The sequence below is a fragment of the Nelusetta ayraudi genome, unplaced genomic scaffold (assembly GCF_046127955.1).
Source record: "Nelusetta ayraudi isolate G7.1 ecotype Tasmania unplaced genomic scaffold, CSIRO-AGI_Nayr_v1 ptg000073l, whole genome shotgun sequence".
Taxonomy (NCBI): Eukaryota; Metazoa; Chordata; class Actinopteri; order Tetraodontiformes; family Monacanthidae; genus Nelusetta; species Nelusetta ayraudi.
Genome location: NW_027466123.1, coordinates 1,267,501 through 1,282,500, shown reverse-complemented (window position 1 = coordinate 1,282,500; position 15,000 = coordinate 1,267,501). Strand labels below are relative to the sequence as shown.

Genomic DNA, 15,000 nt, shown 5'->3' with positions numbered 1-15,000 from the left:
CTTGGCAAAACAAAAAAAAACAACAAAAAAAAAAAAAAAAAAATAGCTGACGCTATGAGTGCTGAGTGACCTGCCAAAAGTCACCGAGGTGCCTGAGGTGAAATACCTGCTTTTCTGTTTTATCATCATCATTCATCCACCTGAAATAGATTGCTTCCGTTTCTTGGACCCAGAATGGGGGAAAAACTTACTGGACATACAAGTGACAGACAGTCAAACAAGTCCATTTTGGGAATTGAGCATTTCTTATGTTTTTTTGTTTGTTTTTTTTTTAAATTCCAATTCCACCACATTTTTCAATGACGTTGACATAATTGGATTGCAACAGGGTTAATGGTTACTCCAGACTGCGTTCGTTCACGTTAAAGCTTTTAGGTTAAGATTTTTCAGTCTAGATTTAGAGAGCCCTGCTTGGCTGTCATCCAATCTCGACGTCAGCAAATGATCTCAGGCATCGCACAACACGCCACCCCGAAAAATGCACCACTGTTTCCCCTTTTCTCGACATAAATAACAGCACCTTTGAATGGAAGAGGGGGAAAAGACGCAGAAGAAGAGATACTGCTTTTGGCGAAAAAGCTGCGCAGACATTGTATCACGGAGAGGCGATGAGGGGAAGCAAAAACCCAAGAACAAAGGACAACAACAGCCTTTTCCTTCCCACCACCTTCCAACATCCCCCCCCACCCCCCCATGCAACCTCCGTCGCATCGCAAAAGCATCTGTCGGTTCTAGAATTCAAATTTTTTTTTTAGACGCGGGCCAACTCTAAATCATACAACCACATCCAACAGGCTGGGGGGGACGGGGGACGGAATTGCAGCAAGTACTGTTGCAGCGAATATGTTATTTTAATTCACTTTTCTTTTCTTTTTTTTTTCTAGCTTTAACCTCTCTCTCCTTTTCAGGCTGCTGAAGTGGTGAAATCCTGATAACTCTTTGAAGCACGGCTTGGATATCACCGAACAAGAGGAGGAGTAGGTCGTCCTTATTGACCTCATGGAAGAGGCGGCGAGGGCAACCCATAGGGGGGATGGAAAGGAATGGAAAAATTGAATAGTTTTTGGCGAGGCGCAGCCTGAGAAGAGACCTTGATTGGACTAGGCATACATGGCTGCATTTACAAACTCACATGTGCATTGGATATCCTGTAAAAACTGTGGAGTAAATGGGTTTAGCAAGCAAGAGTCATCAGAGCGCTTCACCTTTTGCCCTTTAACAGATGGATAAGGAAAGAAAAGGACGAGAGAGAGAAATTGAATACATTCAGATGGAGGATGTGCGTATGAGACAGATAGCGCAAGTTGTGATCCTCTGGAAGGGGCTGTCATCAGCCGGACCTCAACAACAAAGTTTGGAATTGCATCGAAAAATGATTCGAAAAAGATGTCTTCGGACCCAGAGCAGACCCCAAAAACAGGATGTCTACAATGTTCTGCGAATCCATAACATGATTTGACCCGTACCGTCGGCGAGGAACAGGGGAACTGAGGGTTAGCGCACGGCTCCACCACAGAGAGGCACATTCTCACCAACAGAGGAGAAGACAGGAGAAGGGAAGGGACATCTGTCGTTCCAATTGTGCGCGTGTAGGTGTGTGCGCGATGGAGTGCGGTGGGGGTTATTGCTCACCTAGGTGGTGGAATCCACCACTAGTGTCTGCATCCTCTGGTGATGTCAGGGTAGGAAAAGTCAAAAGAGAGGCACAACATCGCATTAAGGAGAAAAGGTAGCATGGGGGCTTCAACTGACAAAGGCAGAAGACATTCTTTCCATGAACATTAACTTTATTTGGAGAATTTGTTCCTTTCAAATTTAGGCACGTATTTAAGTATATTTTAGAATAAGCCATTGACAAATGCTCACCAAAAGATTTGTCGGTACTACTTATAAAGCACATAAAAACAAATTTGTCCTATCAAATCGCCAGAATCCAATTGGTAGGTAAACAACGGCAAGAGAAAAACACTGCTTTGTGTTCATATTTCGTATTATTTCAGCTGTTATTCTATGAGGTATACTAGTAATGTGTTACTTTTAAAAGACTCGCGACTGAGCAAACACCATGACGACGGCGTGAGTAAAATTAGCGAGTTAAATAAAAAGAGCCACGTGTGACGCTGCACGCTGAAGCTGCAGATGTGAGACGCTTAGTACCTTCTATCAAAACTGATGCAAGAGTACGAGTTAAGGTGAGTTTCCATTAGCAAATGGGAAGTTAAAGAGATGCGATTGAATAATAATAAAAAAGAGAAGACATACCGAACTCTATTGCTCCATCATCTTATGAGAGTAAAAGACAAGAGCAAACATTAAAATCATTTCTGGAGAAACCCGGTCATACGATGTTGTTTTTTTTTTTGTTTTTTTTTGTGCCGGAGCCACATTTTCAAACCCTGGACAGTTTTAATGACGGGAATATTTAAACATCCAAATCAAAGTCCGGCTTTTCCAGTTTTGGGGTAGTTCAACTACCTTTCATCTGACACCGCTTACTGAAAAAAGCAGTTCTGGCTAAAGCAGTGAGGACTTTGATGTGCTGTCAAAAACATTACGAAATCGACTTTTCTTTCCCCCCGACTCAATCTTTTTGTTCCTACGTTCTCATATTCTGTTCTCTATTCTGATAAAAAGGACATTTTTCCGCTGTTATCCACTGGAGTGTATGCCTGCGATTTCAAACCATCGAGCGGTAAACGGACACCTTATCGGCGCCGGTGTATGTTAGCAATTGAGATAGCGCGTCCTAATGCTCGGAGGCTCCTGTAGATGTTTTCCTCCTTTTTCTTGTGATCCCGCTTTTGCCAAACGAGAGTGGATAGCGTGCACCTGTTTCAAAGTTCCCACGGGGCTTTGTTCACGGCGCCGTTCAATTTGGCCTTTTTTTTTTTTCTTTTAAAGTTGAACCAGCGACTAAACCACATTTTAAGTTGATAAAGCGGAGTTGTAGAGGGGAAGACAAGAAGAAAAACTTGGAAATAAGGAAATAATAGCGTGCTAGGTATAAAGTTTAAAGAGATCTCAGATCCCTCCAGCCCTTTTTTTTTTTTTTTTTTTTATACACACTGGATGGGTTTCATCTGGAGCCTATCCTGCCAAATGGAATGGGCGCAACAACGCCTGATGGCTTCTGGAGAGCCTCGCACACCAGCATTCCTCCTCCGAGAAACAGCGTGCGATAAGGACGCGAATGAGAACCCGAGGAGACCAAGCCAACGAGAGAGAGCGCTAAAAGGCAGGAAGTTAAGCCCTCGCCTTTTCTTGGACGGCACTCAACCCGACTTAAAGAGTGGTGACAGCGGGTGATGTCATGATCTCGAAATGAGCCCTCACAAACAGCCGGAGCTCTCAGCGAGGATGGCAGCGAAGCCTGTTATTTACCGAGCAGGGGTACTTACGGCCACCTAGAATGCTTTTACAGACATCCTCCGGCAATCATTGCGTCTGCTCTGCGTCAACTAACCAGCCACTTTTGAACGCTTCGCGTCTAAGTCACTGGCCAAACGAGCTGCAAATCTTAGGGAATGTAATGTACCAATTTACCATGAAGACGGTGGCAAAATGCTGGAAGGAAGGGGGAAAAAAAAAGGAGAGGTAATGCTCGCTGTAATGGTTGTTCAAGAAAAACTGAGTTTATTTTAGGGACGTTGTGTGTGTGTGTTCTTTGGCATTTTAGTGAAAGAAAGTAAAAAAGAAGTAAAATCAGGGTCAGTGTGACGCCCTTAAAGAATGTGATGCGAAAGTTAAACACAGAGTAATAATTACATCATCTCTTTAATTCTCTTTTTTTTTTTATCACCCATAAAAAAAGATGTACAACAGTGTTGGGTCTATGATGAGTCACTTTGGTAAACTGATATATTTACAACTGCTTGTTTAAGTTTTCTACAATCTGTCTAAAGTTGGCAACCCAAAAAAAAAAAAAATCATTCAGGAACTCTGGGAAAAAAAAATGTTTACTTGTGTCTTAATGAAAAGCATCACTGTTTATGGTCCTTTTCATCAGGACAGTTTAGATTATTATCCAGTTTTGTAACTCATGGCAGCTAAATCATCTCATCCACCGGACTTGCATACTTGGCCTTGGAGCTAAAGCGGCCACGAAATCTATCCAGTCTATCCTGTTAAGATGCAGGAAGAGACACGGCCAACACACAGATGGGCTGCTCCTTGGACAAACTATGTTCTGTCTCCAGTGTGTAATATTTGGCTGGATTTATTCATTTTTATATTGGTAAAGGCTTAATATTCTGAAGTATATGCACACAATACAATAGAAGTAATTTGGTTTTCCAATATCCGCTGATCAAGGGTCTTGTTCCCAGGTATAGCTGCCATCTTGCACCGCCATATTTCTAAGGAAGCCTGGTGTGGACAATCCAACTGTCTGACTGCGCGCTTCATATCTAAGGTGAATGCTGGCGTCCTCAAATAAACCAGCGAAGAAGAAGGTTGGCAAGGTATCCAGGTATGGGTGCAAAAGCCATCGTAGCTCACCGGCAAGCCCAGGAGGGGGACGGAGAGTGAAAGATGCTGCAGTCTAAAATGTAACCACTTGATGACGCCGTTTCTTCTTCAAAATCTCCAAATATTACACACTTCATCTTTAGCTCCCTGTATCTTCTTGACCACTCTTTAAAAAACACACAATAAAAACATCCAACATATTTTTTAGGGATAACTCCAAATCATGTTTCTGCCCTGCATACAAATTCTTTCAGACTGGAAAGCTGATTGTTCTACGTTAGATAAGAAAAGTGAATGGAGCACAGATCACAGGTGTTTTGTATTAATACGCTGACTTCATATCTACACATGTTGCTAGTAACTCTTACTGAGACACTGAAAGAGCAAAAATGTGAGGATTCTGAAGAAATTCGATCTTAAAGAAAACCGTAAGGGTGGTCTTTGTTGGGTTACCTGGCACAACGCTAACCCTGGCCCTTGAGAATTGCCATCGCACTTTCAAACCCGCTCCCGTGTCTGCGATCATTTAAGGTGAAAAATGAAATACATGGATGAATTGAACACGGGGGCCGGGTTCAGGGCCGCGCGAGACCAACCGTGGGCCCCCGTTTCAAAATGATTTGGTTGTTCACTGGAGACAGCGAGGCAGCGAGAGCAAGACAGCGATCTAACGTGTGAGAGAGAGAGTGGCGGAGTGGCCCCCCCAAGGTGAGCGATAAGTGCGTCCACGTGTTTGGCAGGCTGCAAAGCGGGCCAAACAATCAGACAGTGGAAAGGCTTGCATGTCAGACAGGGTAGCGGGCGTGCTGCAGGAACGCTTGGAGAGACGTTTAGTTCACGGAGAACAGATGGAGGTGTTGGATTTAATCCAGGTATTGATGGATGGGACTTGAGCAGGGATGGGGGGGGGGGGGGACTAAAAAAAAAAAGGGGGGGGGATCCAGGTAGGCCACGTTGTCAAGCGTGCGAGCGAAACAGCGGATCTAACCCCTGTATCCGAGTAATAATTGGATTAAACGGTACGACAAATGGCAGACCCAAGGTTTCGTAACTGAGGAATGCAACCACGAAAAGTGCACAGTGATGAAAGAGAGTATTTATATCGTGCAAACGCAGAGTGTAAATGGACACGGCGAGGCAATACTCTCTCCCCCAGCGTCTCGCCAAGACCAATATTGTTCCAGCCTTTTGGAGCTCCCGGGCAGGAAAGAGGGAGTGAAAGAGAAAGAACGGGACCCCCCTCCTCAATCACCAGCTCTCTCCTCTGCGGAGTCACAATGGTGTCTCCCAAGTATCCTTCAGTGAGGCTGCAGTTTACGGCCTCGGGGGGGGGGGGGGGGGGCCCAGCAGGTCCGCAGTGTCCAGGATCTGGGGCTTTGACTTGATTTGACCCGGCCACCAGCGCTCCACTGGGCCACAGAAACTACCGAACGTGACCCCGAATTTACCACGCGCCGTATATTTTAGTCATTGGTGGAAGCTTTTGTAAAATCTAGATTTCAACACTCGCCGCTGAACTCATTGCTTTGACTGCAACCAAGGTGCTCCTCTCATTGGATTTCATTACTTTAAAAATACCTGAGAAGTGCGCATGTACCTTAGGTTGAAGTCAAGAGCTTGGTACGCGAAGGACACTTATCCATATGTAGTATATCTCTGATATACAGATGGAGAGATGTATTACTGCTAATGCAAACACAACTAAGGCTTATGCGTATGTATGACATGGGGTAAAAGTGATATGCCTGAGCTCCTTCGCTGGATCTGCCGAGGATTCCCCATTTCACACCCGCCCCAGAAGTTTACCGACCTCATCACTCACAAGACGAACAGGACCATTAAAAAGAAATAGTGAGGGAACAGTACAGCAGTGTCTGCCTTTGACTTTTCAGCAGGCTATTTTTTACATTTTTTTTTTTGCCTATTTTGCAACTCGGACGCCAGTATGTGGTTCAACATAACCAGGAAATGACAACATCCCAGATTCCTCCCCAGTTGCTCGAAGCCTAAGTAGTAATAGAGGCTAATTTTAGAGGTGGTCGGCGCAACTCTGTTGGCTACTTCGGAGCTCCATTACATAAATGGCAGCGGGGGAAATGGCAGGGAGCAGCTTGGCGGCGGACATCTACATCAACAGGTGTAGAAGGAAGACTGTCAGCGTACAGCCTTCCTCCGATACTGCGCGTTAGTTATGCAATGTTTTACATAAGTAACACATTAACAGGGTAGGGAGGGTGATTTGTAGCAAATAAATTCATCAATTTATTTGTACTCTCTGTACGTCCTATTCTATTACATAGCGGTCCTTTCTTCTGAATTGCTCACCTAGTTTGTATCTCAGTTATGCAAAAGCAGAGACTGTGCTTCGCTCCTTCTCGGGGGCCATCGTGTTCCGGGATGGAATCTTGAATCTTGAAAACTATTGGAGCAACAACTGGTGAGAACATATGACTCAAGCGTTTTTTTTTTTTTGGGGGGGGGGGGGGGTCTCTGGGTTCACCAGGATCATCACGCACCCCAATAAAGCCAAATCCACGTGTTGGTGGAGGAGATAGCATAGTAACGAAAAAAAAACCTGGAATATTACATCGGCTTGGATGTGGAATTCCTCGGTGGATGAAAATGGACAAGTACGGAGGAGTATGAGGCAGTCAGGGAAAAAAAAGGTTTGACGAATACATTCAGCTCGTGTTTGAAACGTCAATGGCAAATTTGTCTCGTTTTTTTTTGGAACACTTGGGCCGCTTTTCGGATTATTTTTCACTCGGACAGACAGATTCTGCGTCGCGCGTAAACAAGCATAATGCAAACCTGTGTGGCGCAGGTGAGTCTTAAATCTCTGCGGGACCACCTGCAGACATTGGCAACATGCATGTGTTTGACTGCGTCACGGCCTACAGGAAGGCACATGGAGTCAGAATGTAAATTGCATCGTCATGCCAGTTGGACTGCCGTATGTTCACGCACCACGGCCTCCCATACACAAAGCAGATTGCTCTCTGGCAACTGTTTGTAAATCAGAGCTAATATGTCTTCCATTTAGAGACAAAATGAGGGACAGGAAGATGTGTGTGCAGTTTGGGAACAATTACAAAAAAAAATACACACATTTACAATAGCGATGATTCCATTTTTTTTTTTTTTCCACTGCGCTGGTACAGTGTATGACCTTCACATCAGACCGAGGTACCTCCGACGGGACTTATCGCCATATCAAGCACTTCCACTGATGTTTTCGACTACTTGCACTTTTGCTTGTGCCGACCGTCGCCGCTCAAACTGCAGCTCTCCAAAGAAAGGGCATCACATCTGTTTGGTCCAGCGCCGGTCATCAATCCGTCATTAGGTTCTATGAAATGTGAAGAAGTGAGCTAAATGGTGTTTTGGCTGGAAGGTGCGACGGCACTGAGAGGTTTTCCAGAGGCAGAACCTCTTCCATCCTCACAATAATGCTTATGTATAACGGGGGGTGTGTGTGTGTGTGGGGGGGGGGGGGGGGGGGGGGGGTCCCCCCCCCGGGGCCCCCCATTTTGGGGGCGACGGCCCTGACAGGAGGTCTGCAAGCAATATCCAGGGACGCCCTGGATGATTTGGAGCTCCGTTTTCACGGGTAGCCGGGGCGAGGGAGGTTACCATTCAGGGATCAGTGTGTTTGCATGCACTAGCTAATCCCAGTATTGCCTTGTTCCAATTATGACTGGAGTTTCAAAATGCAATTCAACATCTTGCACATTTGGCTAGAAACTGAAATGAAGAAAACCGGATTATTGCCTCAGATTCCAATTTCTGATCGGAATTGAAGTATGCGTCCTTCACGCGCTCCAGATCCGCACTGCCGGCTTGGACCCGGAAGCAGAACGAGGCGATGCTAGTTCACGCGCTCCAACTTTCAGAGAGTGTGTGTTAAGTTTTAGAAAATCACCCCCCACAGCGATGTCACAAGATGCACCGATACCTCATCGACACGTGTCCCGTCCCCTTCCGCGTTCCCACCTGTTCCCTCCTAAGACGCGTTTGAGAAATGCTCCAGGCCGTCAAGGCCATTTATCATTCGCGGGCGATGAGTGCTTACACGATCGTCGGCTCGAGGTCCTCTGGAACGGGAGAGTCGCGGCAGGTCGTTGCAGTGCGAGCCTCCTGGAGAACAGACCGGAAGGGGACGAATCAAAAAGAATACAACAGTCACTGTGTGTGTGCGTGTGTGTGTGTGTGTGTGAAAGTGAATAAGTGTCAGCCCGTGACAGCCGGGAGAGGCTCCAGCAGAGCCCCGTGACCTCGAGCGCAGGAGGAAGCGGGTATGGAAGACGGGATGATGATGATGGATGGATTTTGGAAAGTCCTTACCTATAACTGCACTTTCTATGGAGGAATTGACAGTAAAATCTTATCTTAAAATTTTTGGGTTTTTTTTGTTTTTTGCTCGCAATCGCTCTGCTTTCCCGTATTTCACCCATTTCTCCAAAGTAAAAATTGGCAATGCATTGAGAAGCCTTATTTAAATAAGGCACTTTCCTCCACTTCCGTGGCTGTTATCATTTGCACAATTTATCTTTGTAAAACACCTGCAACAAGACAACGGGTTCCATCCTGGGTGTCGGCACGCAATTGAAAATGAACTCTATTATTTGGGGGTCTTTCTCAGTAGTGTGTCTTATTATCTTGCCTGGGTGTTCTTGGAACACGCAAAGACACCCCCCCCTCCCCCCAGACCCCCCGCGAGCTCTGTGTTACACATCAAGCGCAGTCAGTCCGAGCACACGCCGTTGTGCAATTTTCCATCTACGCTCTTGTCCAAAGTGGATCCGCATCGGCGCTATCATTTTCTGTCATTACTCATTTTGACCTAGACGTCGTGAGGATGTCCAGACTATTTTGGCAGCGTCACCCGCTGAACCTCCTGAAAAGCGTCAAAACTTGAAAAAGTGCGAACGCGGTGAAACAGTTCGGCCACCGTGTAGTCATGAAAGGCTGAGGAGTTGGTTTTTTTTGTTTTTTGTTTTTTTTTTACCTCTCTTGGAACTGTTTCGATGGGATTAAGCCAGCACGGGGGTTGGCCTCCCCCTCGAGTTTGGCCTGCCACCAGGTTGCATCCTCTTGGCTCATGATTTGAAGGATGGACCCTTTCTTAAAGGCCAGTCCAGCCTCTTTACATGGGATGGCATTGTCCTCCTTGGGGTCATAGTCAAAGAGCGCCTTCATGAAGACCTGATCAGAGAGCAAAAAAAAATTTGGGGCACAAAAATAAAAACAATGGTTCACAATCGAGCCGATGTTGTGTCGATGCTGATTACTGTGGTAAGATCATTGCTATCAGTAGCTGCGTTTCCATTACAGTGTTTGTCACAAAATAAAAGCGATACTTCGAAAATTTCAACGAAGTACAATTGCGATTTTGCAAGTGTTTCCATCGAGCGGTGTGGAAGTAAGGAATCATCCCGCGAGATTGACGAGGATTGCGTTTGCTTTTGTTTACATTTGTTTGCTGTCAAGAAAGGTTGTAATATTTTTGTCTTTGATTATTTTGTAAAAAATATTCCAAACACAACACGCTATTTTCCACGTACGTCACATCCGGTGACGCGAAAATGCGAAAAAAAAGTGCCTCCAAACACTTTTGTGACATACCTCTATATTGATATGTCTGAAAAACCACCTCATGAGATCATAAAAAAAAAGACCTTTGAGCGAGTGAGACGCGCTATTTCCAACCATTGAAAAATCATCAAGGCAAACTAGCATCACCATCCGCATTGGGGAACAACCTTATAGAAATGGAAAAAGAGGCATTCGTTGCCCTCGAGGCCACGCTCCAATTTGCGTTGGCAAAGATGAAGAGATACACCTCGTCAACACCAAAGCAGCTGGACCCCTTAATAGAAAAAAGCTGAAAATTCTTTCCCCATTGTGCGCAAATAGTTAGAACGCTAATTATGGCTCCGAGACGCATAGATGTATAAACAGAAATGAGGCGCAACAAGAAATGGAGAAATTGAGTGTTTTTTGTTATATGACAAAGGTTCCATAATCTGAAATGAAATGATTATGATTGAATGATTGCTTATAAACACAAATTATGTACCAAGCAGAGATGCTTTGTTTGGGTCTCACTCAACTGCAGACCAGCACTTGTTTCAGCCTCGTACATCTAGAAGCTGTGATTGTCTCCTTTTTCATTTGGGCTCTTTCGGCTGGTGCATTCCGAGCTACAAACCCAGAATATTTTCACCAAGGAAGAGAAGTGAGCGGTTTGGCTGTGGCGAGGCTGTTTTTCATTTGCGGATCCCATAAACACCCCGGCAGTTTTGACCATACACAAAGGGAGAGGATGTAGATGGCTGCACCCCCGCCACGTGCGCGACTGCTACAAATGCCGGGCGGACTGCGTTATAAGTCATGATAAAGTGCCCCTGACCTTGAGCCTAGACCCAGTGAGCGAATCCAGCCTGCGTCTGCTACTGACAGACGAGCACTTGAGAAACGGCGTATCAACACGCCAGTTGGGTGAAAATGATGGCCTGCCGGGTTGGGATGACAGTAAACTCACCCACGGAACGGGTGGCTGCAAGCTACTGTTTGCTAACACTTGTCCATGCTCTTTAAGACAACCCTCCTACACATATATGGCCCCCTCCTGAAGGCTCATATGAGCTTCAGAAGCAGATTGTATGACAAATAAACATGCTCTTGAAGAGTCTCGAAAAGTAGTAAAAACTACTGAGAAAAAGACAAATCAAAAATCTTGTTTTGATTGACAGGCTAATTCGGATGGCTAAATTATCAATTCAGACGGCTAACAGGCTACTGCTGCTTAAGAGGCTTTTCAACAAAAGACGTACCTTTGTCTCTTTGGTGGACACCTCATCTTTAAGGCCGGGGACAACTTTGAAGGTAATCGCTCCTTGGGACCGGGCCTGAATGACAGGGTTCAGTCAGCAGCAGTTACAGGGAATCCGGGCACCAAACACACCAACGCACAATTACACAAGGCTTACGAGAATTTGAATGATCTCCTCCGGTTTCTTGTCATCCACCGGGATCCCATTGACCTCCTTCAGTTCGTCACCCACATGAATCAGACCTACCGCACACAGAACAGAGTTTGACTGCCATCGATTTTTCCATTTCCATTTGATTTTTTTTTTTTTTTTTTCCATGTTCATCGCACCAACAGATCATCGGATTGTAAACCTTAAAATAAATATGAGTCAAAGATAACCCAAGTGCGCGCAAAATACAGTGATTTAATGGTGTATTGATTTATCATGGAAAAGTAATCTAAATCTTCACAGCCCTAGGACCTAATTAGTGGTCAATTCTTCTATTTTCTTTGGCTAGTGGCATGATGTGTTGCACTTTGGGATGTTTTGGTCAACTCCAATGATCAACAACAGCAATAACTTTTCCCATAGAGCCTTATAGGTTTTGATAGATTCCTCCCCTCCCCCCTTAATAACTGAAGTCATCATTTAAATGTTACATTTTGCGTTAACATGACTTCCTTGTTTAATACTTGTATTTTGTTTGACGACCTGAAATAGTGTAAAAAGTGTGAAAATGAAGGAAGGAAACAGTATCCTTTGAACTGTCATGAATATACTCCTGTATTTTTTTCTATCTGTAATACAATACCATTACGTGCACACGAAGACTAAACACAGGGAGGGTCACAGATCTTACCGCTTCTGTCAGCTGCACCGCCTTTCATAATCCGCACCACAACGATTGCCCCAGTGTCGTCGTCCCTCCTTATTGTCGCTCCCTGCAATGAAAGCAGCCTCGAGTTAACAGGGGATGTGTGTTGTTGTCTTCAGTGCTTTTGTGTGTCAAAGAAAAGAAAAAATGAGAAAATAGTGTATGTCCAATGACCAGACATGAAACCAGTAAAGAAGAAAAAAAGAAAAATCTACTAAATGGCACTGAGGAAACACACTGGATGGGTCTGTAACAGAGCTGGGGCAACTTTTTGGCTCTTGGGCAACGATGGGTTCTAAAATGTGACAGAGGGGCCGGAGCAGGAGCAGGAGCAGATGGATGGAGTGTTTTGGTGACTATGTCATATAAGTATATCATGGGATATGTAGTAAGCTTGTGATTTCATGTCAATTTAAAGTGAAGCGGGGATGCAAATGATCGATTAATTCTTTAATCGTTGGTTGGTTGACCTTATCGACCGATTAACGAATCATATGATAAGTGGCGATTTCAAAAAGGAAATGGTTCTAGGTATATTACGACCGTCAAGAGTTTCTACAGATGAATTGCTCTTTCCTGCCACCACACTGTTATAATGATATTAAATACATATCATTATGTATGTATGTATGTATGTAACAATAAATACATTTTTAATTAATTAATTGCCACTAATTTACTTTAATCGATTAAATTCTTAATCGCCAATGAATCGCTAATTGATGAATTGTTAACATCTCTAAAGTGAACCAAAGCAAATAAATACAATAAAATCAGTGTCTTTGTGCCCCACAGTATTTAGCTCCGTATAGAAATGACTCTTGAAACACTAGAAAAATCATTCACATCATTCCTTTTTTGGACCTGCTAACCTGAATCAGACAGAGGCGCCATCTCGCCAACAGTTTGTTGTGACTGCAAACCATCCACCCTCTCGCAACTGTTACTCCCATCAGCCGGGAGGCACTGCTTTTATTTCTCTTCCGAAGAAAAGAAAAAAAAAAAAAAAAACCCACAAAGCCTTTATCATTTCTCTCAGCTGTGCTTTATTTCAGCTGTCCTCATCCACGGCCGTCCAGCCCAAGTGCAAGAGCAGCTTGCCGTGAGTCATGACACTCCAGTTAGTGTTCCTCACTCGTTTCCCTCCCTCTGACAGGCACAGAGGAGCCTGTGCCTGTGCCACTGATGAGAAGCACAGAGGTGATATAGAAAAAAATGAAAAGGGGGGGTGGAAGGGAGGGGGGGGGGGGGCAATGCTCCTGAAAGAAGAGCAGAGAAGTGTCTGGTTTGTGCCACTTTGCCTGCCCCATTAGCGTGTCACCTCCGTTGTTTTCGCAACCTCTTCACACCTAATGGCTTTCACTCCCAGTCTCTTCAAGGTCCCTCTCGGAGGTTGGCAAGCCAGAAACAGGGCAAGGCAACACGATGGGAAAGTGTTTTGGGACAACAAAGAAATTGATTTGATGGCATAATTAGGATCATTAACCAAGTCTGTGGTTCGGTAGACGAGATGATTCAGCGGAGTGGGTCAAAGTCTGACCTCAGAGTCCAGTCGACAGGATTACCCACCACTCATGACATAGGGGTGGAACACTTCTACCATCCAACACCATGCCACTCACACTCTCTTAAAAGCAGTAAAAAAATAATAAAAAATAAAATGAAATGGAAAATAACAGTAAAACCCTGACTTTGTGGTGGCCTCATTGGCTGCGCTCCAATTGGTCACCCCTGGTGGTACCAACCACACATCAAAAATTTGGAATCTTCTGGTTTCAAAAATGAGCCAGGAACTCAAGATGGCGCTGACAGTGGACTCGATCTCTTGACTGCGTCCGTCTTTATCAAAAGGTTGCTTGATTGATTGATTGATTGATTGATGGATTGATTCATTCATCAATAACATTTCCGTCATGATAGCCAAAGCATTCACGAAAGCAAGCGGACAGAATGTGGCGGTGGGAAGGGAAAACAATGAGGTACAGTGCAGCGTAAAACAAAACAGCTGTGAGGAAAAAGCAGAGGCCAGTTTACGTCTGCGCACGTCTTTCGCTTTTTATTAATCACAGGTAGTAAATATACCGCGGCAAAGAGAGAGACCATGGAAAAGGTGAGCACTCCACACAATTACTTCATATCTTCAAAATTGAAGTTCACTTCAAGTTCACGTTTTCCCCCACCGCATCAACACAATGCGCGACACTCTTGATAATTCCTCGGGAGGACGTTAATTAATCCCCGAGGAAATAAATGAACCTGTGTGTAAATGAACACACTGTTAACTACAAAAATAACTCAACTTAAGACCAAAGGAGGGAAAAGACTGCAGAAGGCATTCCTGACGACAAGAGTGGTCGGAGCAAACGCGTGCGTGCTTGACTGCATGTTTAGGTTTTGTTTGCAAGAACCTGCAAGTGCTACCTCAAGTCTGGCCAAGCGGATCCAAGAGGAACGTCAGAGGACTGGATGGTTGACATGGGATAGTGGCTTGGCCTGATCAATGGGCTAATTAGAGGGTAAGTGGCCAATCAATTTACATGGAAAAATATTTTATGATGCGCACTGAGGGGGATGGTTGTGGGGGACAAGAGGGTTCCGGGTTGTTTGGCAACGGTTCTCTCTCTACATTAAAATGCATCACCACTGGGGATAAAAGGGATCATTAACCCAAAATTGATCCATTTTCCCTCTCGCATCAAGAAGTTCTTCTGGTATTTTCTAATCTATGTAACCATTCTGGAATTTCGTGGAGGAAATTCCACTCACGGGAGGCTTACTGTGGCCAAGGGCTGATACATAAGGTCTTGATATTTCGGTCACACAAATCTTCGGAAGACATGG

General features: G+C 44.7%; 1 protein-coding gene across 2 annotated transcripts in view; it reads right to left on the bottom strand.

Annotated features, from left to right (window-relative positions):
- mpp7a (MAGUK p55 scaffold protein 7a) overlaps positions 1–15,000 on the bottom strand; it is a 70,840-nt gene that overhangs the window by 25,645 nt on the left and 30,195 nt on the right. For both annotated transcript variants that reach the window (XM_076043099.1, XM_076043100.1), the window contains 5 exons: positions 12,145–12,226; positions 11,460–11,545; positions 11,304–11,378; positions 9,476–9,672; positions 8,540–8,604 (listed from right to left, as the gene is read on the bottom strand). In XM_076043099.1, the coding sequence (XP_075899214.1) occupies positions 8,540–8,604; positions 9,476–9,672; positions 11,304–11,378; positions 11,460–11,545; positions 12,145–12,226 (505 nt within the window). The remainder of the gene's footprint in view (positions 1–8,539; positions 8,605–9,475; positions 9,673–11,303; positions 11,379–11,459; positions 11,546–12,144; positions 12,227–15,000) is intronic.